Consider the following 25328-nt stretch of genomic DNA (forward strand, 5'->3'; position numbering starts at 1 on the left):
CGTTGACTTTTAGCTGGGTCTCAGCCTCATGTCTTGTAAAAGGCAATATTTACTTATGTAAAAAGGTATAGCGCATGCTTTGCATGGGCATTCCAAGTTAAAAATTGCCAGTCAGTGCAAACAGCTCTTCAGGATGAGCTGCAGAAAAGCAAAGTGCACGTGCTGCCTTCCTGCCCTTCCCAGCACAAAGAGCATGTCCTGGTGCCCCTCTGGGCAGCCCATGGCCGGGTTTAGCTGGTTCTAAAAAGCACTGCAGTGTTTGGGAGCACAGGCCTTTAGATAAAACCCATTCTGTTGTGTTTCCTTTTCCCTGGTTAAGGTGTTTGTAGGGTCCCTGTGAGCCAACACGCTGTGTGAGGAATGCGCCTCACAACCGTTCAGGTAAGTGTTTATCACAGATCTGCTACAGGCAGTGCGAGTAACTGGTCAGTGTGCCATGCCGTGTCAGAAAGGAGCCAAATGGCACATTTTCCCTGACTGACATGAGGCACTCGGGGTGGGTTTGGCCGTCGGTGCTGTGAGGGCTGGCACAGAGGAGCCGCTTCAGCCGGGTGTGTGCCCACAGCGCCCTGCTGGCCTTTGGACGAGGGCATGGAGAACAAGGAAACTGTTTGTCCGTGTTAAAAACACAGTGAGGAAGCTGTGCAGGTGCTAGGCAGGCCCTTTTTATCAGGACAGGAGCTTTCTGTGGCAAAACCCAACCACACGACTCTGGGCAAACCAAGCCCCGCCGCCGTGCCGGGGATTCGAACCCGCGACCTCGGGCACCGAGCGCCGCCTGCCAGCCCGCCCCGCCGCGCAGGCCCCCTCCCTTAGGTGCCCTCAGCATTCGCCTGCACCGCGGCGCCGGGCGCTCAGGCAGCGGCGAGGGCAGGCCGGGAGGAAGCGGAAGCGGCGGCGGGGTCCTGGTGCGGTTGCCGAGCAGCCCGGCAGAGGCGGCAGGGTGGGCGGAGGTGCGGGCACGGCTCCCGCTGCGTCCCGGCGCCATGAGCGCGGCCGGGCTGGTGTCCGCCACCCCGCCGGTATCCGCCACGCCGCCCGGGGCTCCGGCCCCCGCCATGCCCCCCGGGCCCGAGTACTACGAGGAGGAGGAGCTGGAGAGCGCCGAGGAGGAGGACGGCGAGCGGAGCGCTCGGGCCCGCGACTCGGACGAGGGTTGGTGGAGGCCGGGCCTGGCCGGGGCTGTGGTGGGCAGCGGGGCGTCAGGGAGGAGGGGAGGGGGCGGGTGGGTTTGCGGGAGAAAGGCTCGGAAACTGCAGGAAAATGCTGTGGAAATGAGAGGTTGGTGAGCGCCTGGGGTTTCCTGTGGAAGGATGGAAACGTGAGGAGAAGGGGGGGGGGTGTGGGGAGGCTGAGAAGGGGAGAGCCGGGAGGGGGATTTGGGGTTTGGGGTCATGGCTGGGGAAGGGGGAGGTGCTGGAGAATGGGGTGGGAATTGCTGAGAGCTTGTGGGGTGTGGGGGCTCGGGGGAGGCTGGTGGGTGAGTGAGGAGAACCTGGGGAATGAAGGCAGGGGGTGCAAGGAGGTGTTAGGGGGTTTGTGGGGGGAGTGGGAAAGCAACACAGAAGGGAAGCCGAAGTGAAACCCAGAGTGTCCTGGGGTCCAGGGGGCATAAAGTAGCAAGTAAAGGGGGTGAAGAACAGGCCTGTGACAGTCCCTGGTGCTGTCAGCAAAACTCCTCCTCCATTAGATCTGTGTGTTTGTGAATGAGGAGCTGCAGCCAAGTCTGGAGAGCTGCGAAAAAAACACAACACCCCACCTGAAGGTGTTTCTTTGTAGCTCAAATCAAATCTTACTTTTTTCTTTTTCTTTTAGAGAGTGCCAGCCCCGCCCATACCTAGGGAATATTGCTGCAGTTTAGGCTGTGCAGCTGTACCCTTTCCATCACAACCCCAGCCCAGAGAAATTGACTTCTCCTCAGAGAGGAAAGGATATTTATTATTCATTCTTGGCTACCCGAGTCTTACGGCTAATAAATACGTAAAGAAGTAGCCACCAACTAGCAGTTCTGTACTGTTTTTTTTTTTTTTTTTCCAGTTTATATTCTCTCTCTGTAAGGCCAGGGCTGTCTTTATTAGTGCTGGTGTTTGGGATCTTAGCAAGTAGCTTATCATTAGTGAGGCCTTTGTAGTAAATCGTAACAGCATCTAGTTGTAGCATTTTCCATTTGGAGTGTTTCAGGTCGAGTTGCAGAGGCATTGTGAATCGGTTAGAGGTGTTTCAGTCCTAGCCTTCCACAGAGGAGATTATTTCCTGGGCGAAACAATAGGAAGGAGGCTGGGAAACGTTCTTTGGGGTCCTAGGGTTGTGTTACCATCTCACTTTAGTATTTGTAAGCACTAACGTGGAGACTTAAATGAGGAAGAAATTACTAGACTGTCTTAAGTCAGCATTGCTTGAACTTGATGTAAGCTTTGTTGCAAATCTACTGGAGGATTTATCTGGGATAACTTGCAGTTGTATAGAAGATGATTCAATTCCGAACTTATCTCTGCAGTTGCCTATTTGGTTATATATTTAAGGTTAAATTGCATGAGTGTGGGTTTTTTTTAGTTGTTTACTATGTTTTTTTTTAATGCTGTTTTAGTTTTAACAAATTGTTCTTTACCTCACTTAGATACTGAGGATGCCAGTGAGACTGACCTGGCAAAACATGAGGAAGAGGACTACGTAGAAATGAAAGAGCAGTAAGTAACCTAACAAAAAGTAGCTCTGTTATTGGGGAGCGGGGCAGGTGCGTGTCTTTTGCATAAGCTATGCGATGTTTTGGGCCGAGATTTGTGATTTTAAGTTTCTACACCAATGTAATATCTAATGGGTACATATTTCTTCTCAATTACTTTCTCAGTTCAAGAAACAAAGTGCTCTTTTGAACAAAGACAGATACAGGTTCCTAGGAGCAGCTCAGTTTTCCTGCAAATGAATCCGTCTGCAGGCAGATCCTTTAAAGAAAACAAAGCATCTACTAGATACAAGCCATGCAAAAAGCAAGGTGTCCGTTCACATCCCCTAAGCAACGGAGTGCCAGTCTTGTCCAGGAAGAGTGTCTTTTTGGAGACTTGAAATAGCTCCCCTTAATGTTAAGGTGTATTTGCAGCATTTAGTGTTCTTTCTTACTGGTGGAGGTGTTTTTTTTTATACAGTTGAGGAAGACTTGGCCTGTGTTAAACCACAGGTACGTGAGAAAGGAAATGCGAGTCTGCAGCGGAACCAGGAATAGACTTTGCTTTTAGTTTTGGTTTTCTTTTCTTTTGGTGTGTGTGGTGGAGATTTTTTTTTTTTTTAAATAGATGATGTCAAGATCTGGAAATGCCTTCTCTTCTATGTGTAGGAAACTGTTACACATATCACAATTTGACAAAGGAGCAGAATGATTCTGTTGTAAAGTTTCCGGTGTCTGTAGATCTAAACTCGTGACGGGTTTTCATGTTAAATATAAGTTCTGTTTTTGCTGAACTGTTACGGAAACAATTCTTTGCTTTGTGAAACTAGTGGGGTTGTGGGCTTTTTACGTGGAGTGCATGAATGACGATCTTTCATTTGAATGACAAATACTCTTTTACTTGTTTCCTGAAGTTCTTCTGAAAAGTCTGCAGTTCAGCATAAACACATTGTAAACAAAGCAGAGATTGAAGTAAACTGTGCCTGTTTGCCTTGTAATATAAAGTTGTGTGTTCTTGAACTTCGCAGGATGTATCAGGACAAACTGGCATCTCTTAAGAGGCAATTGCAACAATTGCAGGAAGGTAAGCTTTGAAGGGGGTAGCTTTTTTTCTAAACAATTTTCAGCACTCTTTAATATTTGGTTGGAGAACAGTTGCAGAGGTCATAGAAGGATGGGGATTATGAGATTCTTCACTGGTGGAATATTGGCTCTGTTTTGCTGCTTATGGAGAAATACCAGCTACTTTCCATCCTTTTTCCCTCTACATGCTTGTAGTTAAGCCTCTGTGCAGTATGGAGAGCCTTTCTTAAAAGCAGTCATCTTGCTTTCTGAAAAAACAAACAAACAGGGAAAATGGTTATCAAAATAAGCCAAAACTGTAGTTTCCTGATTTCAGATGTTACTGTTTGTGTGTCAAGTAGCGTATTGCCCTTTGAGGATCACTGAATACAAGGAATAATTAAAGTTGTAGTTGAAATCCCCAATTTATTTCAACCTAGGTACTCTTCAGGAATATCAGAAAAGAATGAAGAAGTTGGACCAGCAGTATAAAGAAAGGATACGAAATGCAGGTAAGCTGAATTTGTTTCAAAGAGATGCATGCACCTTAAATGCCCAATTTTGGTAGCACCTGAAGCAAAATAATGGCAATTCTATCCTTTAAAGAATGGGAACTTGCTACAGTGAAGGGTTTTTCCCTCTCTGAGGGTAGGGTGTAGTTTCTTTTGAGTACATGAAGCATGATGGAATCTTTCTTGATTTTTCTTTTCCTTGATAAACATTGATAAACAGTTTTAGTCTTCATTTGTGTGAAATAGAGCACGTAAAAATGTTTCATGTATCTGGCATCATGACTAACCCACAGTTTTCCACTTTGGTTTGTTCTTTCATGTAGCTTGTGCGAAACCTCCAGGTGTACTGCTTTGTATTTTCAGGAATAGAAAATGAGGACTCCCTGCTTTCTCAAAGATCTTTTTGAGCCCTGAAACAGCGAATGCGGAGAGGTTGTTGCTGAAGGTGTTACTCAGTGCAGCCGTGACACTGAGCAGGCTGCCTGTACTTGCTCTTCTGTCTCACTGTTTCAGGAGCGCAGACACAAGTTAAATTTTGAAGTGCTTAGCTCTCAGCCCCTCTGGGTAGCCTTTATTGTGTTACTGCAGAGAAATGGCTTGGAAACCAGATAGATTTGCTTGCCTTCCTTCTGTTCTTTTTTCAGTAGTTTCTAATCCCGGATACCGAAGAGGGGCCTCTTATAGATGCTGTTATATGAAAATAGGAAATGTAATTTTTTTCTTTCTGAAAAGTTGGGTGAATTCTCTAATGCCTTGACTGTTATACTGGGAGATAAAACAGGCAGTGGCAGTTGTATGATGCCTAATATATTCCAACTTCTCCGTAGAGCAAGCTATCTCCTTCTAAAAGTGCTTGGGATAGTGAAGGACTTGCTTGAAGAATTTAATCTAGTTGAACTACTTCTTGCTCACAGGAATCTGTCTTTTGAGACAAATGTCCTGTTTGTTAGAGTGGTATTCCAGAAATATTGGGACATTTAGATAAAATTAAGACAAAATACAAACATATTTCTGGCTGGCAAGGAGTGGTGCTGCAGCATCGTATTTCTTCCACAGGAGGGCAGATTGTGATAACTTTGAATTTTATGATAAAAATCCAACTGCCTAGTATGACAGGATGGTCTTGTGTTTATCCTTCCCGTGCTGAGGGTTGTTGTCTTTTTTTTTTTTTTTTTTTTTTGAGAATGCAGATAATGAAGCAATGGTTAGGATTTACCCACTGACTCATTTACTAATTCACTGATGCAATTAGTAGCTGATCTGAAAAGAATGGCTTACTGCTGTGTAAGCTTTGCAAATCTGCTTGACTATCTGTAGAAAACTTCAGTTAACAATATATTTTTGTCTTTTTTTTCCATGGTTACATTATTTTCAGCATAAAACTGCAAAGTGAGGGTAGAGGTGGGATGAGCATGTACGCTTTTGGTTGCAGTATCAAATGACTTAAAATGTTAAATAATTTTGTGCATCTTTTGAGATAATAAACTGATTCTGTCTCTTCTTTCAGAATTGTTTCTCCAGCTGGAAGTAAGTACTCTTAATTTGTCAAAATACTTTTTAAACTTTATACAAGGACTTAAACCTGCAGTTTTATCAGCTAGTACTTGTTTTCGCAATTTTTTTCCTGTAGTGTTGTTACAGTTGAATATAGAATTCTGAGGGTTTTACCTCAAGTAATTTCCAGACTGCCATTAAAATAGAATTAAAAAATAAATATATCTTTTCTTGTACTGCTGTATGTTGGCTGTGTTTTTGATGGTTTAAAACGGTTGTTTAAGCTTGCTTGAGGTGTTAAGAGATAGTGATTCTGAAAATCTGAAGAGCTTTCTGCTAGACACTTGATAGGTATGCCCCACTAAAGTGGGCTTAAAAAGGATTAATTCTTTTGCTGATAGTAGCTCCACTTGCTTAGTCATATTTAGATGGTTTTCTGTTTGTTTTATTTAAATATTGATAAGCTGTAGAATGAGCTATGGTTTTGAACTGAAAAGCTAATCAAAGCACAGCAGTTGAAAGAAGGTGTTTCTAAATCATTGATTTGGGACATTGGCTCCTCAGCTAACTGTTTTATCTCCTGGTTTGCATTAGACAGATCAAGTGGAAAAAAATTATGTCAAGGAAAAGAAGGCAGCAGCAAAGGAATTTGAAGATAAGAAAATTGAGCTTAAAGAAAATCTGATTGCAGAGTTGGAAGAGAAAAAGAAGATGATTGAGAATGAGAAGCTAACCATGGAATTAACAGGAGGTAAGAAACAAGATAGGCATTTGTCACTTGTCTTCCTTGCTTCAGTACTGCTTAGAAAAACGAGACTTAAAAAAATAGCAGTGCTGATTTATACAGACAGCTAGTCTGGCTTTAAAACTTTCCAAATGTCAACAGATGTAGAACACAAATTGGTAGTCTTTTAGTGGGGAGTGCAGTTCATAATAAAATTCAGTGACCTGAATTACTAACAGGTAAATCAACATAGTGTCAGCAAAGGAACAGAGTGGACAAGCTTTCTTATTTACTTTTTCTCTTTTCAAAATTAAATAAACTGTTTGAGAAACCTTAGGCTTTGTTGCACAGCTGCAGTCAGTTACTTGGGCTCAGAGCATTACTAGGCTAGCAGCATGGTGTGTCTGTATCTGAGTGGGTGTCTCTCTTCTGTAGGTTTCTTTTTGAAATATTTGGGAATTCCTCTGGTGGTACCTGGTCAGGAGGTTCTCCCTTAATGGAGCGTGTTGTAAAGCCTGTGATGTCTTTTTTACTACTGTCAGTTTAATACATTTTCATTGTTTAATTGCATGCCTTTACCCAAAGGGGGCTGTAAATCTTCCAGAATAGAAGGCTAGAGGTTATGTAAGTGAAAGTTAGCTCAAAACATTGTATAGAAATTGATTTTGTATAATTAATGACCTTTACTCTCTGAATGAGTGGACTGTATATGCAAGACCAAGATCCTTAAAGGGTCTTTATCACTTCAGTAGCAACTAGCTTAATGTTCTTTACTTATTCTGGAAAGCCACAGGTAGTTGTTTTTTTAAGGTCCATGTCAGTCCTTCAGTTCTGTAGCAGAACTGTAGTCAGGCTGGGATTGGTATTCTCCCTACAGCAGGTTCAAGGCAGGAGGAGTTGGCTTTGCCCAGCTAGTGTCCTGTATTTCAGGCTGTAGGAAGAATGCAGTGTTACTGTTAGCAGCTGGGGTTGAGCAGAGATGCAGAAGAAAAGACCAGTTGGGAGAAGATGCTGAGCACCAACAGCAAAGGAAAACCTCCAAGCAATAATCTTGAGCTATGTGAAGAAGGGGGGATTTGAGTACAAGACAGCTAAGTTTCTGGTGTTTTTGTAATGCAACTCAGGAAAATATGAAGTAAGTTCTTGTGGCAATTGCTGGATTTCATAAGATTCTGCTGGACTCTGGGTCAGACTCATGCCTGAAAACTAAACTCCTGTGTTCATAGCTTCTTTTAAGATATTTTTTGAGATACTGTTGGAGAACAGCATTTCTAGTTTTAGATTGTATAAAATTAACCAGTTGACTTGTATGTACCATGGCTTCCCTCATCATTTCCCTAAATTGTGATGGCAGTTGGAGTCAATGTAATTCAACTACTTTTGTAACTGAATTCTTCCAGTGAACACCTACCAGATGTTCATGTTTTTTCATTAGGCTGGTGTGAAATGTATTTTTATCATACCTTACTCCATATGCAGGGAAAGGGATTCTTCAGTTCCTGTGATCTGGCAATAGAACTCCTGAGAAATAACGCAGTATTGACCTTATCAGTGGTACTGAGTTTTAAACTGTCCTGTTTGCTCCAGTAACAGATGGTTAAGAAGCTAAAGGCAGGCAAACAGTAAGGGTTGAAATGTGCTACTTAAAGCCGGTAAAATAGATGTCTGTTAGCTGCATTTCTGCCCAGACTCTGGAAAATGGATGCTAAATGGACAGATTTCTTTCACAAAGCCACTTGGTACCCTTGATGCCTCGGCTGTGCTCTTGTCAATAATGGTCGTGGTGAAGTTATTGTGGTAATTAGCCTCTTTCACAGGTTGTGCTGCTGAACCCAAGGTCTGATTTGATTTCCTCACCAAAAACAACTCCCACACTTTACGGACCGATAACATTGGTTGTGTTGCTGAGGCCTGTCTGTGAATTAGACTGTTTTTTGTCTTTCTTTCCTAGTAGCTGCACAAGTTATGTAAGCTGATAATTTAATTAGTGTTCTGAAGGGAGAAATAAAACCTGTTTGGATGTATTCGAGTGCTTTTGGCTTTGTACAAACTATTAGTGCTAATCTGGTCTGGAAAACACCTTGTGCTGTGCTGCTTCCCTGATAGTGGTGTTTTGGTTTGTTAGTTTGTTCAGTAATGAAGTCTAGTCTGATCTCACAAGCTGTCTGTGCCTTAGCCTTATCTTACTGTTATCCCATGCTTATGTTTGCCAACTACTAAGTTGGCATACAATGCTAATCTTGCAAGCAGATCTTCCTTAAGGAATCAGGATCTGACTAGATCTTAGCCCAGAAAATCTGGTGCTGATGTTCTCAGAATCCGAAGGAAGCCAATTTCTCTGCCAGCAGGACAGCTGTTAGCATCAGGAGTGAGATTTGCAGAGTTGAAGGGAAACTGAGCAGGAGTAAAAAGGGGTATGTAGTAGAAATGTGTCTGGTTTGGGGACCAGATTAATTCTTCTCAGGAAAGCATGGCCCCCCACTGTTGTATGTCCTGAAGAGGTGAGCTGTTTCGTCAGATACAACTCTGGGAAAAGGCACATAAATAACTGTGGAGCAGCAATCCCTTCTGTATGTGCTAGACAGACTTCCCTCATCTCCTTCCTCCCGGGCTAGCAGAAGTGCAATCTGATTCCTTTAGAACTAGCAGATTTTGTTCTGAATGCATGCTGGAGGCCAAGTAATAAGAACACCAGAGCTTGTGTGGACTCAGTGAGTTTTAAAACTTTTAAAAGCTCAATGCGTGCAGGAATGCAAGTGGGCAACCTGATGATAGGCTGGTTTGAGTGCCAGGACTCACCTGCAGTTTTTTTTAGGTTGCAGCTGTTGTCTTCCGGAGCATTGTATGGTGTGGGGCTCAGCTGTTCAGCCTCACACAAGCCTATATTTCAGGTTAAATCTGTCGGTACTTTTGCAGCTCTTTGAAACCTTTATAAAGTTTTCATGAATCTCTCAAGAATGTCGAAGCTCTTCAGGTGTTTCATGGTAAATGGAATACTTTCAAACTATTTTTTCCTGATGACTTTCTTTGGTGGTAACTTTCAGCTGACTTGTCACAATTCAATATACAGGGTGCTAAGATAAAGAGAGAACAAAAATGATATTTTTGCCTTATTCACATTTTAAGCAATACAGATACCATCTCTGTGACGACTCATTTCAAATTATTCTTGAAAAAAGGTGAAAAAGCCTTCTCAGCTTGGCTGCATATCACCTTGAGTAAGTGCTTCAGACTCCTCTTTTGAGGCTCTTGTAAATCAATCGTAACAAATGTGAAGGATGGCTTCCATTCAGCACAATAACTTATGTTTTTAGTGTCTGCAGAGCTATTAGTGTTCAGTGTTTTTCAGTCAGCTTTGAATTGCAGAGAGGTTTCCTTTGGTGTGCTCTTGGTGGGTGGCACTTCATTTTTTATTTTTTTAATCTTTTATCACAATATCTTTTCCTTTGATGTGCGGAATGGCCATCCTTGTTCACCCTTGAGATAAGGAGAAAAGTAATTTGATGTGTTTTGAACACATCAGAACACTGATGTATTGTTGCTCAAGGATGTAGCATCTAGAGGGAGCCACAGAAGCTTCATATACCTAAGTGCTATCTGGGATGTGATTCATGTGTACTTAAAGATAAGCAAATAATTCATAGCACATAGAAGAGGTGAAATGATGGTTTAGCATTTAAGATGTGGTCTCTTCCTTGCCAGTTCAAGGTATCCTCATAAATTTAGGAATGATTCGAGTAAGTTTCAGGGTAAAGCCGTTCAGTTGAGATGACCTATAGATATTTGGACAAACTGCAATGCAGATAATGATGAGATGTTTAAATTTTAGACAGATTCTGTCTTTTTCCCCAGTGTAGAAGCTACAACTTACTTCCTAACAACCGTTGCTTTGTGAGTTATTAATTAGGTTCATTTTATAAAACATAATTTGAAACTTTTTTAGATGTGGATTTAAATCCTGTTTGTGTTCAAAATTACTCCACCTGATTGTATCAGTCTGTCTCAAATGCATTAACCATCTGTATTGCTTGGACAAACCTATTTTTCCAGCTTGAAGGCACAAAAAAGAACAGTTGATATGTAGGTGATGTTTTGTGTGCTATTACCTGTTCAAGTTTTGCTAGCAAAGACCTCTGTGAACCCTGCCTTTTAAGTGGTCTATTTACAAGCAGATATTTGCCATTAGCATAAAAAAAATTTCCCTGAACCCTTCTGCTTTGTCATTGTACTTCAGTTACCTGCACCTAAAGGAGCTATTGAATGCCCCTGAAACAACTGTGCAACTTCCAGACAGCGAAAGCTGTAACCATGGCATCACAGCACTGATATTGAACAGTGACCTCCTATAAAAGAGACTTTGTATTCACTGTCAGCACTTCCAGCTTGAATGCTGGAAGCTATCATGAAAAAAAATCCAATTCTCTGTGCAGGAGAGGAGACATCATTTCCCTTGTGCCTTGTGTAGAAAGTGTCTGATTCTTACTTCTCTCCCTGTGGTCTTATCTGCTCTCCAACTTCATTACCCTACAGATTCTATGGAAGTGAAGCCTATCATGACGAGGAAACTGAGGCGACGACCAAATGATCCAGTTCCCATCCCAGACAAGAGGAGGAAACCTGCCCCTGATATCCTTTTACACAAGCATTGAATGGCTTTTCTACCTGAAGCCAGCATGCTGCCTGCGAGGCAAAATGCATCAGTGTTGTGATGTATAGGAAAGAAAATGAGATGAGGTGCTAGAATCTGATTTTCATCTGGGAAATACCAAAACATGACTTCTCCTGTATATTGTGTGATAAACTAATACTCTACAGCTAGTCCTTAGATATCCCTTACTAAGACAATATAATCTCTTTTACTTCACAGTGCCATGGGATAACATAGGTGATTTTTTTGTCAGCAAGATCGGTTTGAATTCCTCTGGTAATTTTTTCACAAAGGAAAAGCTTGTCATTTTACCTAAATGTTGAGGCAATTGATTCCATAGATAGGAAATGGCTTTTTCCATGAGCCAAAGCTTTTCTCATTTCAAGATGTGACATTTGCTAGAAAGATCATATTTGTCATATCAAACTATTTTTTCCATTTCTGATAAAGGCTTTGGATATCTAATACAGAAAGATGCATAGCAAAAGCAGTGTCAGTGGAGTGCCAGATGTATTCTTTGAATAAAAAAAAAGATGAAAATCCATCTTGTCTTCATATATCACAAGAAACAGAAAAACATGTATATGTAATCCTTCTGTCCTGCCTCGTTGCATGTTTTTTATAATTAAAATGTTCTTTGGCTTTTGGAAATATAGGACAGCGGGCACTTTTTCTGTTTGTATATTAAATTCACCTGGAAAGGGAGGCAATGATACTTGCTTTGCAGAGGTTTATTATTAGATTCCAGACTTGTTTGGCTTAGATTAAGGACACTTATCTTGTGACTCCTGAGTGACTCACATTTTCTGAAGGCGATATCAGAACTTAAAATTCTAGGGTTCATGCAGTATAGTCATGAGCATCTCCACTTTTAATTAACCTCTTTTTAGTTGGAGATTCGGTTCACTTTTTCTAAAAAATGTATCTATTTATTAGTGCTCATATCTCATCTGAAATAAATGAGTTTCATAGCAAACATGACCTATTAATTGAGCATGATAGAGCAGCTGTAGTATGAAACTCTGCCTTTCGTCACTGGGGTAAAGATCCATCCCTCTCTCTCTGTTCCTCCTACTGAGTTGCAAACTGCTGACTTTCTTTTCCTAGACTTGGGTGGGATTCAGCTCAATTTTACAAAGCTTGAAGCGAGTCTGTTGTGTTTCAGCCTCCAGATTTTTCTTCTTGCATTGCTGTAGAGAACAACATTGGAAATGCTACTGATTGCCTATATGAAGTAAATGTCAATGCACTAAAGGTTTTTTGTTGATGGTTATATGTGAATAAATTAAAATGATTTGGCACTGTTTGTTGCTAACGATGAGACTCTGTGGAGATTGACTTGTACTAATTCATATGACAAAGAAAAGCTGAAGGATAACACCCATATTAAAATCTGATGCAGTTTTACAGAAACCTTCTGGCTTATGTTCAGTGAAGTGAGATGTCATTGACTTTTAATTTATATCTTTGCTTGTCGAGAGCTTATGGGAACCTTAATTCTGGATACCTCAGCTAAATTACCTGTTGACTGATGAGCAAATAATGGAGGACCTGAGAACCCTGAATAAGGTAGGGATTATGGCTTGATTTGTATTTATTTTGTAAAGAAAGCTAATGTTCTTCCCTGAGGAGCACAGAGCTGTCTGTCTTATGTTCCTGTCTGACACGTGGGACTGTTTCACCCCAACAGACTTTCTAAAATAACACGATAAAAGATTAAGCAAGATGGTATCTTTTCCCTCCTATTGTAATAAGCTTAATTAACCTAATTAAAATGACTGTCATGTAAAAATGTTACCTTTTGTCAGAAGCAAGTGATAAGCTATTTTAAGGAGTGTTTCTCTCTTCTTCCTTTTGGCTGAACAGATGTTAACATTGCTTTCTGTGAGATCAAAAACCTGCCTCTGTTTCAGGCCTTTGTGGGCCTTCCTTTTTTTTTTTTCCCCTCCCCAGTCTTGCAATACTTCCCCAGGCTGGTTGGGATGCAGTGTGTATGTTTATACTTCAATTTTTTTCTAGATTTCATTTTCCTACTGCTTTCCTGCTAAATGGTTAGAGGCTTTTATGGTTTCTCATACTAGAAAGCTGTTCATTGAGGTTTTTGAGGACGGTAGTGGGGCATGCCTATTTTGGCAGCTGTAGAGGTCTCTAATAATTTACATACTGTATTTGATGTGCCCCAAGAAAAGTTGGATCACGTCCAAAGAATGGAGTGTGTGAGATGGATTCGGTTATGGCTGGTTTTGGTGGACTATCTGAATGCTCTGAGAAAGCTCCATTTCAACACCTTTAGTATCACGAGACTATTCATACTATTCTGGTTTTGTTATGCCACGTATCTGTCCATTTAAAAATAAAAACTATAGTTATCGCGATAGCCTTCCTTAGCTCATGTCAGATCTGTAACACTTCTTTGTTCTCTTTCCATGTAGCTTAAATCACCCAAGAGACCAGGTGAGTTAATGGTTGCATTGGAACTTGTTCACAACCATGTTTTGAACGGAGATTTATATTGTAGACTTCTTCACTGTCAATTCCTGACTCCGTAATTTGACTCTGTAAATGTTTTGACTGTGTAATTGCTGTTCTTTGGGTAGTTACTGTGGCAAATTGGGGTGCTGTGTGGAGTCCCTTCATCACTTGTTGGGGATGCTTCCCATCCCCAACAGCTTTAGGTGCCTGAAATGTTTGGGTGACATGGGACAATTTGAAATGTCAGACAACTTAGCTGTGTAAATAGATTTTTTCATTATATTCAGATGCACCTGCACAACTTAGCTGTTTGTATGGTAGATAGAGGATTGAAAACTTACGTTTTTAGCTTTCTAGATGGGTCTGTACACATTATTTCAGGAAAGAGCAGTATTAACTTGCCTAAGTAATCCTCACCCTGTTTTACTACTTTATTATAAATTAGAATTTAAAACAAACTAAGTGTTGTCTTTTACCTACCTGTCAAATCTTCTTCAGAAGTTTGATCTACTTCAGTAAATATTATGATTTATATAAAACAAGGTATAGGTTGAATTATTCTTCCCCATAGAGTGTATTTTTCTGATGGAAATTTGAGTTTGTAGCTTTTCTATGTGTTTTTTTTTTTTTTTCTGCCTAACATGACCTTATTAATTGCTGTTTTCAGTCAGATGTACTGCTGCCTGGTGGACACAAGCTACTCTTTAACTGGTCTCTTTTCTGTCCTCAGCCTCTCCCTCCTCCCCTGAACACCTCCCAGCTACACCAGCAGAGTCTCCAGCACAGCGGTTTGAAGCCCGGATAGAAGATGGAAAACTCTACTATGATAAAAGATGGTAAGTCCTGGTAAATTTCTGTTTTTAAGCAGTCCTACCTAGCCTTGTTTTGCGTAGACGCAAAGACTTTGAAGAGGAATTGCTTCTTTGAAAGAATTTGGGGACAAAACACTTCTGGGCAGGTATTAGCCATCTTCCTCCAAGGGTTAATCACCACGACTTCGGTGAATGGTAAGTGATAACAGAGTGTTCAGGCCTCACAGAGTTTCTGGAGTAACTACTGGCTTGGCTCCATGATTTATCTGTCCTTCTGTTCAATTTTTTGCACTGTGACACTTGGGAAACATTTTTGTCAAACTTAATCTCATGTAAGAGAGCCAGCAATGGATGCAGTTTGATGTAGCGGTGCAGCTTGTCAGCTAGGATACAGAAGTGCTGGGATCTCAGGTACAGCTGCTGCCCGCTGTATTCACTGTCCTTGTGCTCTAGTTTGTAGTACAGTAGCCTATCATTCCACCAGGTGGCAGAAGAAATGTTGTTTCACAATGAAAAATGTTTCTAATAACAAATCCAAGTAACCTTTAAAGATCAAATCCACACAGGAGAGGCAGCTTCAGAACTGCTGATTGGATTTATCACTAAGTTTTACAGTCATCTAGCTGTGGAAGCCTTACAAAATGTGAAGAAAATATTAAAATTTTCACAGGAATCTTAGCAGCTCTTAATTGGAGACGTGCAAAATTAGATAATCAAGGGAACAGTCTCATATTCTTCAACCAGAAAGCAATTTCCAAGTAGTATGCTTACTTGTAGCCCATTTGGTGTTCTGGTGGCTTAAAATAACAAGTGTTGGGGTTGTAATTTTCTTACTGTGAGTAATAAGCATGGAATTTGTTGTCTACACAGCAGTTCTCTTCTACAGCTTTTCCTTTTGGTAGTCTTCGGGTAGTGAAGTTTCATCAAGGGTTCAATGTATACAGCTCTGATAAAAGCAGCTGCCTGGAGCTTAAACTTCCTTGAAGCATAAACCAGACACAAACAGGCTACTTGTTCCTTCACGAATACATTAAGTTTCTTTTTTTCTTTCAGAATTTTATTTTCTTGTGTAAAGCTACTATCCTCTAGGATATATTTGGATGAATAAACTGTTCCTTAGAATTTTTAACCATGCAGATGACTGTGGTGTTGTATAACAAGAAAAATAAGATGGAGTTTGGTATAATCAATCAGTAAAACTCTTACCAAGTTTAAACTTGGGAGTGCTCCTGTGAGCCCAGATGAATCTCAAAGGCACAGTCTCTCCCCAAAAGGTGTCTAGTTAGGATGTAAAACGTTAGCAGATACAATTGGATTCAGCAAGGTGAAAGTCAGAGGGGCCTCACTGTCAGGAATCCTAGTTGTTGCTGTCCCCTCTTCTTTATTCTTATATGCAGGTTTAAGATCAGTATTTCATGGTTTGTGACTGTAATGATCCTGCTTTTAGATTTTGATTGATAGTAATGGTACTTCTGCAAAGCAGGTGGTATTTTAAAGTAACGAAGAAACTCTTGATAAGTGGGAGGGTAATTGTTTCTAAGGTGTATTAAGGCTGTAGCTGCTGGCATGTGCCAGAAATAATAAATCTGACAGCTTGGGAGTGACTTTCTCTGCTTCCTGACAGTAGCTATGAAGGACCATTACCTAAAGTAGTGGCCTCCCTAAGGTCTTGTAGAAGTATTTCACAAACAGAATCACAGAATTTCTAGGTTGGAAGAGACCTCAAGATCATCGAGTCCAACCTCTGACCTAACGCTAGCAGTCCCCACTAAACCATATCCCTAAGCTCTACATCTAAACGTCTTTTGAAGACTTCCAGGGATGGTGACTCCACCACTTCCCTGGGCAGCCTGTTCCAATGTTCAAACATATCTCCAAAGCGGAGGCTTTGCGTAGGGAATTCTGGAATGTGAAATTAAACTTCAGTTTTGCTGTCCCCAGTCTGTTTGTTCCGCACCCCCACCAGACCCTAAAATGCAGTTCTCTATAAAACAGCCATCTTCTTCTTTTTATTTTTAGCTTTGCCTGCATACAATAGTACAGTGATTTTTTTTTTTTTTTTTTCAATCTTCTAATGGACATGCAGCTGAAAATCTCAGTCTTTCAGCAAAATATTTTGTAGCAGAAAGTGGAATTACTTCTGCTTGCCTCGCTTGTCATAGTGGTGAAGTAAGGGGTGTCTGGCACTTTTCCTTCTCTCTTGAAAGACAACTTAAATTCCACTGTATTTTTAACCTCATCTATTTTCCTGTTAAGTTTTACCCTTCTTTTTCCTTGTGGGTGCATAAATGATGCAAAAGGCTGAGATGTGACTGTGTTGCTGAGGTACACAAGGTTACAACTGGTTGACCTGTCTCTCTGCATGTGTGGGGCTTGAGGCTGTTTGAGACCTACTCAATGAAAAAGTGTTGGATTTACCTTATTTTACCTTTTCTGTGCATAATTAACATCAATTTACTGATGGACGGCAACTTGTGAAGTGAAATCCAGAGCTTGAAGCCAATTTGGTGTGTGTCATTAGCTTTGCAATTCACTGATAATTAAAAATTTGAAACAAACAGCTCTAAGTGAAACATATTTCATCATCTGTGCCTCTGCTGATCTCAGTCAGGAGTTTTCTTTTGCGCTGGCGTCTTCTGCACTCCGAAGCTTGTGCACTGGTGCTATCAAGATGATCAATTCTCCTTGCTTAAGCACTAACAACATATCATAGTAGAAATATCAGTGCATCAGTGTCCTATTCCTTATCAGAGCGAGGTCTGGTTTGTAGCAGCTTATATGGTTTCCCTTACGTCGATTAACGGTCACCTGGGCTCAATAAACTGGGATTTTTGGCTTGTATTGTTGCTGCTATTGCATTGCCCTGATACTTGTTGACACCCTTTCTGTTAAAATGAGGGAAAAAGAAGAATGGTTGGGCACAAGTATGTAAAGGTTGGAGAAACACTTTTCTTATTTTTAATTCTCTTGCCCAGCCCTTTGATAGTACTTCTGGAATGCCGAAAGCCGACGCTATCATTTTATTCCTGGCAAGCAGTGTGAAAATTCTGAGTACATGAGCCAGTAGGAAGAGATTATGGAATAAACTATTGGAAGACTTCCATATTTACAGTATGGTTATTGTAGAAATAACTGCAAAGATTATGCAAATGCGTGTATTTTGACAAATGGCTGTCAGCCCATCAGGCTGCGGGGAGTTGCATGCTGAGGAGATCTGCGTGGTGAGTCTGCAGCTTGGATTTCCCTGATAAATATGAAGCACATCATGATTAGGTTGAAGGCAGAAATACAGATCTGCTTTCGTAACCAAAGTCTTTTGGTGCTCTCTTGATTAAGATAATTTACTTGCAAATAACGTTTCAGTATAACTGGTTTTACTTGCAGAACTCTCCTAAGCAAAATAAACAGAAGCAGAATTTTGTCTAGCGTACTTTGCAGCCCTTACCAGGAACGTGGTGTGGGTGAAGAAGGCAAGACCATGAAACCAAGCGATTTGGTTGTGAATTTTGAAGGGTCTTCACTTTTTTTTCCTTAAGGCATTCTATATAAAACTCATACAGCATGATTAAAATGCGATGTAAAAGTTAAAAATATGCTTAGATAAAAATATGCTTAGATACTTCGTGCTTATTGTGGGTATATATAGCTTGTCACAGTCACACCTGTCGCTTTGATGTAATCTTCAATGTGTTCACAAAATGAGACTATTAGAAATTTGAGGTCTCTGTTTAAACAATAGACTGCACAGTTGAATTGAGTACACTTCAGAGTTGTTGTTGCACTAGTGTTCCAGTAATTTTTTATTGGGGAATGTGAATAATCCTTTAGCATCTGATTTGCTCTGTCAGATTTTATCAGGCACAACATGGAGTTGCTATCTAAAATCCATCCTGTGTCTGAAGTGCGAAAAGCTAGTTTGGTTAACTCGAAGTGAGGGCTTATTGTGAATCAGTGTCCTATCTCGTGTCTTGGTGCTCTGCCTCTTTCCGATATTAAATCTGTTTTTTTAGTAATCTGCTTTGAGAATTGAATTCAAATGGGGAGTGCTTTGTGCATTCTGAAGCTGCATTTAAATGCAAAGTGTGTGTGGAGGATCAGCTACGCCCCAAAGATAGGGAAAGTGGCATGGAAAGAAAAAAAAGCTTTGTATTTATTCTATCCAAATACTTATAATCTTGTCTTTATCGATCTTATTATTGTTTACCTTCTCAGTCTCTGGACAGCTAAGGGTTTGATGTGTTGTCTGTTGTTTTATTTTTGTAGGTACCACAAGAGCCAGGCCATTTACCTGGAGTCTAAAGAGAACACTAAGATCAGCTGTGTCATCAGTTCTGTGGGCGCCAACGAGGTAGGTGGCTGCTCTGGGTTTCATGGGGTTCATAGGTCAGTTCAGTCAGGTAGACATCAGTTTAGCAGGGCCTAAGAGCAGGTACTACTTTCAGAGAAGATGTAGTCGTTTGGTGTCTAAAGAAGCTGAATACAAGATGAAACTGAATTAAGATCTCATCCTGGGGTAGATCTTGGATGGGAAGAGCCTTGCTCTTGCTCTCTGAAAGGTGATCCTACATTCTGCAAGTAGTAGTATGGCAGGCAGGAAAATGGGGAGAACTGGGATGTTGCATCTCCTTGGTGCCGCCCTGATAAGTTCCATTTCTATTACTTAAAGCACATATTCACAGCTCCTGTTAATGCAAAATAAAAAGTAAATCCCATTTGGAAACCAGGAGAGGGTAACGAAAAACTTTGTCACCAAATTTAGTTCCTCCAGGGAGAAAATTCTTCCTGCTAACATGCGTATTTATGCTGTGAAGTAAGCTGGCATCATTCATCACCTACATGGGAGATGGAGGGGGTGAATCGTTTGTCAGAGACAATTTCCTGTTGGCTAATGATTAAGACTTAGAGAAGCAGGTCAAGAGAGAGTTGTGTGCTGAAGATTGATGTGAATCTCGTTGCAATATAATCTTACTGTTTGAGCAGTCCATTAGTTGGGCATCGGGAGCACTTTATTCTTTGTGTGCAGATTTCAAACACTTAAAGGAAAGAAATGGTAGACTTGAATGCACTTCTCTTCAATCAGACAATAAAGCAACTTTAATTTGCTTTGGCAATAAAGGGAAAACACTTTGGTTTCAACAAAATGAGTTGCTTATGGGATGCGCTTTGTATCACAACTGTTTTCCTTGCTCTGTTATGCTGAATGGTTGTTTATTTAGATGTAGTAGTGTGCTAACAGATGTGGTACAAACAGAGTGCTGCTAATTTGATTGGAGTTATTGCTATTAACTTAAAAGAATAAAACTCTTAATCTTTTGGGAACAGCTTACCTCAAACCTGAGGAAAATGCAATTTTGTAGTTAGAAATTTCACGTTTTAAGTGACACCGTAGGTTTCATTTCCTTTTTCTGAGGAAGGTTTGGGAGAAGGCATGGCAGTTAATTTCCCTGTGATGGGTCTCTGCAACAATGTAAAGATAGGAGATGAGAAAAAAAATACTGAGGGAAATGAGGGAGTGTTCTTAGAAGTGCGCTCTGCAGCTCTGATTGTATCACTCATTTTCATTTTGCAATTGTTTTTTGAATCTTTCTGGGCTCTGCACAAATTTAGAAGCTAGAAGGCAAACCTGGATTTGAGATCTCCAGTTGTAGACCAGAGTTATAACTTCAGAGCATTTCTAAAGGAAGTCAAGTCAATTCAAAGGAACTTTACGGAAGGTAAAGGCACAGGGTGTTTCCCCAACAGCACTTCCATTAAAATAAATAAAAAAAAAAGTTTTAAAAAAAAAGTCTTAACTAAGGAACGTAATATTATAATATAAAACTGTTGTCTTGTGGCTGAAAAAATGAAGTAATTAACAGCGTATCAGGGATCTTTGTTCATATGAAGGTCTAAATTACTTAAACTGGATTTGAATTTTGGAATTGGCTGTGGGCATCTCCAACAGTGTGAGCTATAATGATCCAACTGAGAAAAAAAAAATAATCCCATGTGGTTTCTTTGGAAACTGAGTCAGATTGCTGCATTGGTGGAAATCATTGGCCAAGCACATAGAAACAATTCAATGTTTCATTTTTTATGACCTCTTCAGTACGTACAGGAAAGGGTTTTCTTCCCATGAGTTTATTCAGAAATATCAGTTTATTGGAAGTTGGAAAAAGGAGAAAACTAGTTTTTCTTTACAGTTTAGGAATAAAAGAAATTAAGGGATGGGTTTGGTTGTTTCTGTTTGCCATGTCCTTCAGTTCTTTAAATTAATAGATGTTATCTTCTGATGGCAGAATACATTGTATGCCTAAAACGTTGGTTTTAGGTTCAGAATGTCTCGATTCTTTTATTTTTCTTAACTCTGTGGCCCATTTTAGGGTTAATAGTAATTTCACTGTGTTCACTGAAAACAGAATTTTCATTTTCCTCCAAATGAAGCTTAACAAAAACTGATAACTTCAGCAAAAGCAGCCTGCCATTCCATCATAGTGTGATAGAATGCAAACTGGCTGTGTTTACTGTTCTATACAGGCACTCAGCTTCTAGACGTACAAATCCTCTTGGTTAGCAAATCCTACCAAACACTTGGAAATGTTGCAATAGAGATGATTATCAGTAAAGGTAGATTTTAATTTCTCTGGGGAAATAACTGAAGTACAAATGCAGGCAAATATTAAATTTATATTCAGGGCTTCTGCTAGTAAGGTCAAATTGTAATTAAAATAATAACTGTATAAATCTACTATGCCAGGCTTGTAGCTAATACAGTATCTAAAATTGAGATAAATAATATTCAGGCACTGACTTTATAAGCCTTTGCAATGGGCAGTACTGGGCTTCTGTCCTAAAATATTCTAGTACTAAGAGCTGAAAAACTCCTATTTTCCATGTGTTTATTTAATGGTGTAAATGCTTTAGAATAATAAGACACAGAGGAGTCCTGTTCAGATTTGATTTTTTTTGAAGGACAAGTATTTGGGTCTGAACTTCTTGAAAGTTATTTTAATTTTTTTTTAATTCTCTGAATGGCTGCTTCCATGGAGAAGCAATTTGTCCTTTGAAACGTACCATATATCTGCAAGTTCTATGAATTCTTCCAGGCAGGTAGCTGAAAAAGAGGCCCTTTTATCTTCAGATACAGATTATTTAATACACTGTGAGAAATGCTTCGCTGAACAAAATTAAGAGTCAGCTTTTCATTTGACTAATAGTTCCTTGTGTCTGAACAAATCCCAGGATAGGTCATTTTTATGATCTGTGGATCTAGAGAGATTTATTCTTGATTAGGTAAAGCTTAATGCTGGAGTTCCGGTTAAGAACTGTAGCAGGAGCAAACTTTACTTTTCCCAAGCATTGCCATAGAAGCAATTATTCTTGATGACTGATTTGAGTGGAAAGTTAAATTGGTGAAGTCAGAAGTGTTACTTGATTTTCTACAAAGGTTGCAGATGCCTAATGGGGGGAGGGAAAAAGGATTAAGGTGATTTATCTGTGCACCGTGAGTAACAGAGATTCTTATTGTCAGATCTGAACACCTGGAGTTATTTGGCTGCATGTTACTTACTGTGGGATTTTTCCCCTTTTTCACCCCAATGTTTTCCCCCTTGCCCCCCTCTCTCTCTCCTTTATGCAGATCTGGGTGAGGAAAACCAGCGACAGCACAAAGATGCGAATCTATTTGGGACAGCTGCAGCGAGGAGTTTTTGTGATTCGTCGACGATCAGCTGCATGACTGTATGCTCTTCCTTGCTCTTCTTTTTTTAATTAAAACCAATAGACAAACATCTAATGGGGAATGGCGGTCTGTTCACTCTCATCTTAGCAACAGAGAACATTGTCATGACCTCTTATGAGACACTTTGTGGCTGGCCACGTTATCCACAGTAGTCCTAAAATCTTGAGTGATACCCAAGCACTGCCCTGGACTATTTCTGGACTTTGCATCAGGCTTCTGTATGTTTTCTTTATGTTCTGGGTGACTAAGAAGACTTTGCATCATACTTTTTCCATCATTGTTTCATGATGCATAGATTGGACTTGTACGTTGAAGACAGCGTAACATTTCTGTTTTGAATCAGACCGATGGAAGAAACTTTGCTTGTCAAGACCTGAGGTTGTTTGGTTTTTGTTGTTGTTTTCCTGCAAGGCTCAGGATGTTGAGCAAAAGGAGACTAATTCTGTCAGGTTCAATTGCAGCTGAGATGCATCTGTAATATCTGGTAAATAACATCAGCATTATGCGATGAACTGGTTAAAGACTCGAGCGCTGAGGCTTTTTTGGGAAAGTCTGATCAGTACAGAAACTGCTGAAAATCCAGTTGATTTTAATGTAGTTAAGCAGTCACGTGTGGCTAATCTAAAGCTTCCGTTTCTCTTCACATTAAAAAACCCTTCAATGAACCTGCAGAGAGTATGTCTATACTGCTACAGTAGATTTCCTGAAGTAGGCAGACGAGTATGAAACAAAGGATTAATTGACTTTACACGTAGCAAGAGTAAAGAAACAATATGTGAGTATAACCATTTGTACATGTAGAGAAATGAAGGATAAATACCAGTCTGGTACAGAGTGGACAGCTGTATTGACATGCTCTTAGTGTACATCTGAAACCTTCATCCCTTAAAACATCATACAAAGGTTTCCCTTTGAAGGGTGTTTTAATTAGTGGAGATAACACTGGATTTCTATGCTTATCCTCCAAAAACACAAGAGTTAAAATGTTCAAGTGTACTCCCTTCCAAGGGTTTGAATACATGAATGTACTCCCTTCCAAGGCGTTTAAAGATCTGACTCTGATCTGCCTCTGATGGCTGAAGCCACCAGTACCATGTGTGACTGTACTGGCGTGAACTACACAGCACCCTGGCAGCACTGTCAGATCTCCCTTCTGTGCAAATCAATTTTGTGTTCCTTCTTTCGATTACTGGACAAAAAGTTGTAATTTCTGCCTTTATCTGTTACTTTGTGAGGCATCTTTTTGGTTTTCTTTTTCAGCTTTCTTGTTCAGCATCAGTCTAGCCTTTTTCGTATCTGGATAAATGACTCTTCTAAATGTCTGTTTCCATTTCTTTTACTCGCTGCAGTTGGGTGGCAGTCACATCCCAATAACCAATGCACGTACACGGATCTGGAGTCAAGTGTTACGGCTGAGCTTCTGATGCGTTGCCTGTTTGGCTGGAACACCTTCTGTGCTCTTACAGTGCTTAGAGTTTGAGCTAGATCTGGAACTGTGGTGGGGAAAGGAGGCGATGGCTGCTTCCCACCCCTGGAAAATGTGCCATCTTTGCTGCAGTTAGCCCAGTGGAAAGCAGCAGGCTGTATTTTGTCAGAGTAAAAGCATACTTAATGTAACTTAACATTCTCTGTGTGTGGCAGGTTTTTATAAGATGATGATGTACCAAACAGGATTTGTCACTGAGCCTTCAGATGGTCATCATAGTTCTTATAATAAAAAGCATTAGGTAAACAGCAGGATTTATTTCCTGCCTATATCATTTTATTCATACATGTGTTTGGGGAAATAGCTGGAAACTTTGGTACAGTTTTGGGAAGATGTTAGCAGGTTGGCAAGACAGCAGGTGATTTCTCTACTGCTGTTATGTTACCTGTTTTAGGGTAACTTTAAAGGTATTGGTAGAGGCATAGAAATGTAGCAGTTCCTCTTAGAGCCAGGTGTGATACAGGTGCACATCATAGAAGCTTAATTACACAGCTTTGACCCCCTAGCTCAGTCTGAATCACCATCAGCTCATCATTTCTATCCCTAAGCAGACGAGGGGGAAACAACAGCTGCTCTCACAGCCCAACATTCATCTTTCCAGTAGCTGTGGCCTTAAATTGCAGAAGTTGGGGTGGAGGGAGGGCATCTTGAGTTTGCACCCTTTGAATATTTGAATGGTGTCCTGGAAGCAAACCCCTGTGGATCTCGTGCACCATTTCCTTCTGGAACCCCACTGTAATCCCTCAGCTGTGCTGAGCAAGTTGCTCGTACTGGGATTTGTTGGGTTGCAGCTGTCGTGGCACAAACCTTGGACGGAAACTTGTAGCGGGGAAAAAAGAAGCTAAGAAAGAATAAGGACAGTGAGAAATCAGGGTGGGAAGGCAGAAATCTAAGTGTACTGCTTTATTGACTGGGGAGAGGGGTTACAGAAACCGCTACTGATTCAGGGCGGTGCTTCAGTGGGGATCTGAGCTGTCAACACTTGATCTCAAACTCTTACTCTGTTTTGGCACTGATCTTGGATGTTCAGAAAGGATGTATGATGTTCGTAGTAACTCCCTTCTGTTCCATGTCCACTGTCAATTTCCCCACTGCCCCTGAACCAGCCTTTGAAATTTAATATCTGCTTTTGGCAGCCCAGAGTGTGGTCTTACAGCCAACTTTTTGCTAAAATTTAACTATTACGTTGAAGGTATTTTGTTTTAAGGCTGCTTTGTGCTTACTGTCTAATTTTAATGAAATGAAAGTCTTTCTTACCATAGCTGATCATTGTAAAAAGTAAATTCTTCTCCTTTAACAAAACAAATGAATATTGTATCATTTCTTTTTTTCAAGCAGGCTGTTCTGTAATGGCCTGTGCTGTTTACAAAGCTGGAGATGATAAAAAATGCTGTCTTATTGTGAATGCAGGGAAACAGTACATTTTTTAATCCTAGAAGGATGCTCAAAGTGTGTTGTGTTGAGGATGAGCCATTTGGTGATCAAGTGTATAGACAGCTGTAGAAATGAGGATTTCCTGCCACTGGTTGGAAACAAGACAAGTTACTCAAGGAGATGGACAAAGTCTTGCTAAACTTCTAAGAGAAAATTGTCTTTTCTGTCTGCTGTTTGCATAACATCAGTCTTGTGAAGAATTCAAACCCTCGGTGAACAGAAATGGCTTTGCTACAGGTATGAAAATATTTAATTTTCATTATGAGCAGCGTTTAAAGTAAATTTAACATGTTTTAACTGCT

General features: G+C 40.5%; 1 protein-coding gene across 1 annotated transcript; it reads left to right on the top strand.

Annotated features, from left to right (window-relative positions):
• The first annotated feature begins 908 nt into the window (after nt 1–908).
• SUDS3 (SDS3 homolog, SIN3A corepressor complex component) lies at nt 909–25328 on the top strand. Its single transcript, XM_032199006.1, has 12 exons — nt 909–1155; nt 2618–2687; nt 3691–3746; nt 4165–4236; nt 5744–5763; nt 6325–6481; nt 10985–11080; nt 12610–12671; nt 13535–13556; nt 14305–14410; nt 18650–18734; nt 22005–25328. Exons 1-12 carry the CDS (start codon nt 987–989, stop codon nt 22101–22103), a joined length of 1014 nt encoding a protein of 337 aa, XP_032054897.1. The 5' UTR covers nt 909–986; the 3' UTR covers nt 22104–25328.

This window comes from Aythya fuligula, chromosome 17 (assembly GCF_009819795.1).
Source record: "Aythya fuligula isolate bAytFul2 chromosome 17, bAytFul2.pri, whole genome shotgun sequence".
Classification (NCBI taxonomy): Eukaryota; Metazoa; Chordata; class Aves; order Anseriformes; family Anatidae; genus Aythya; species Aythya fuligula.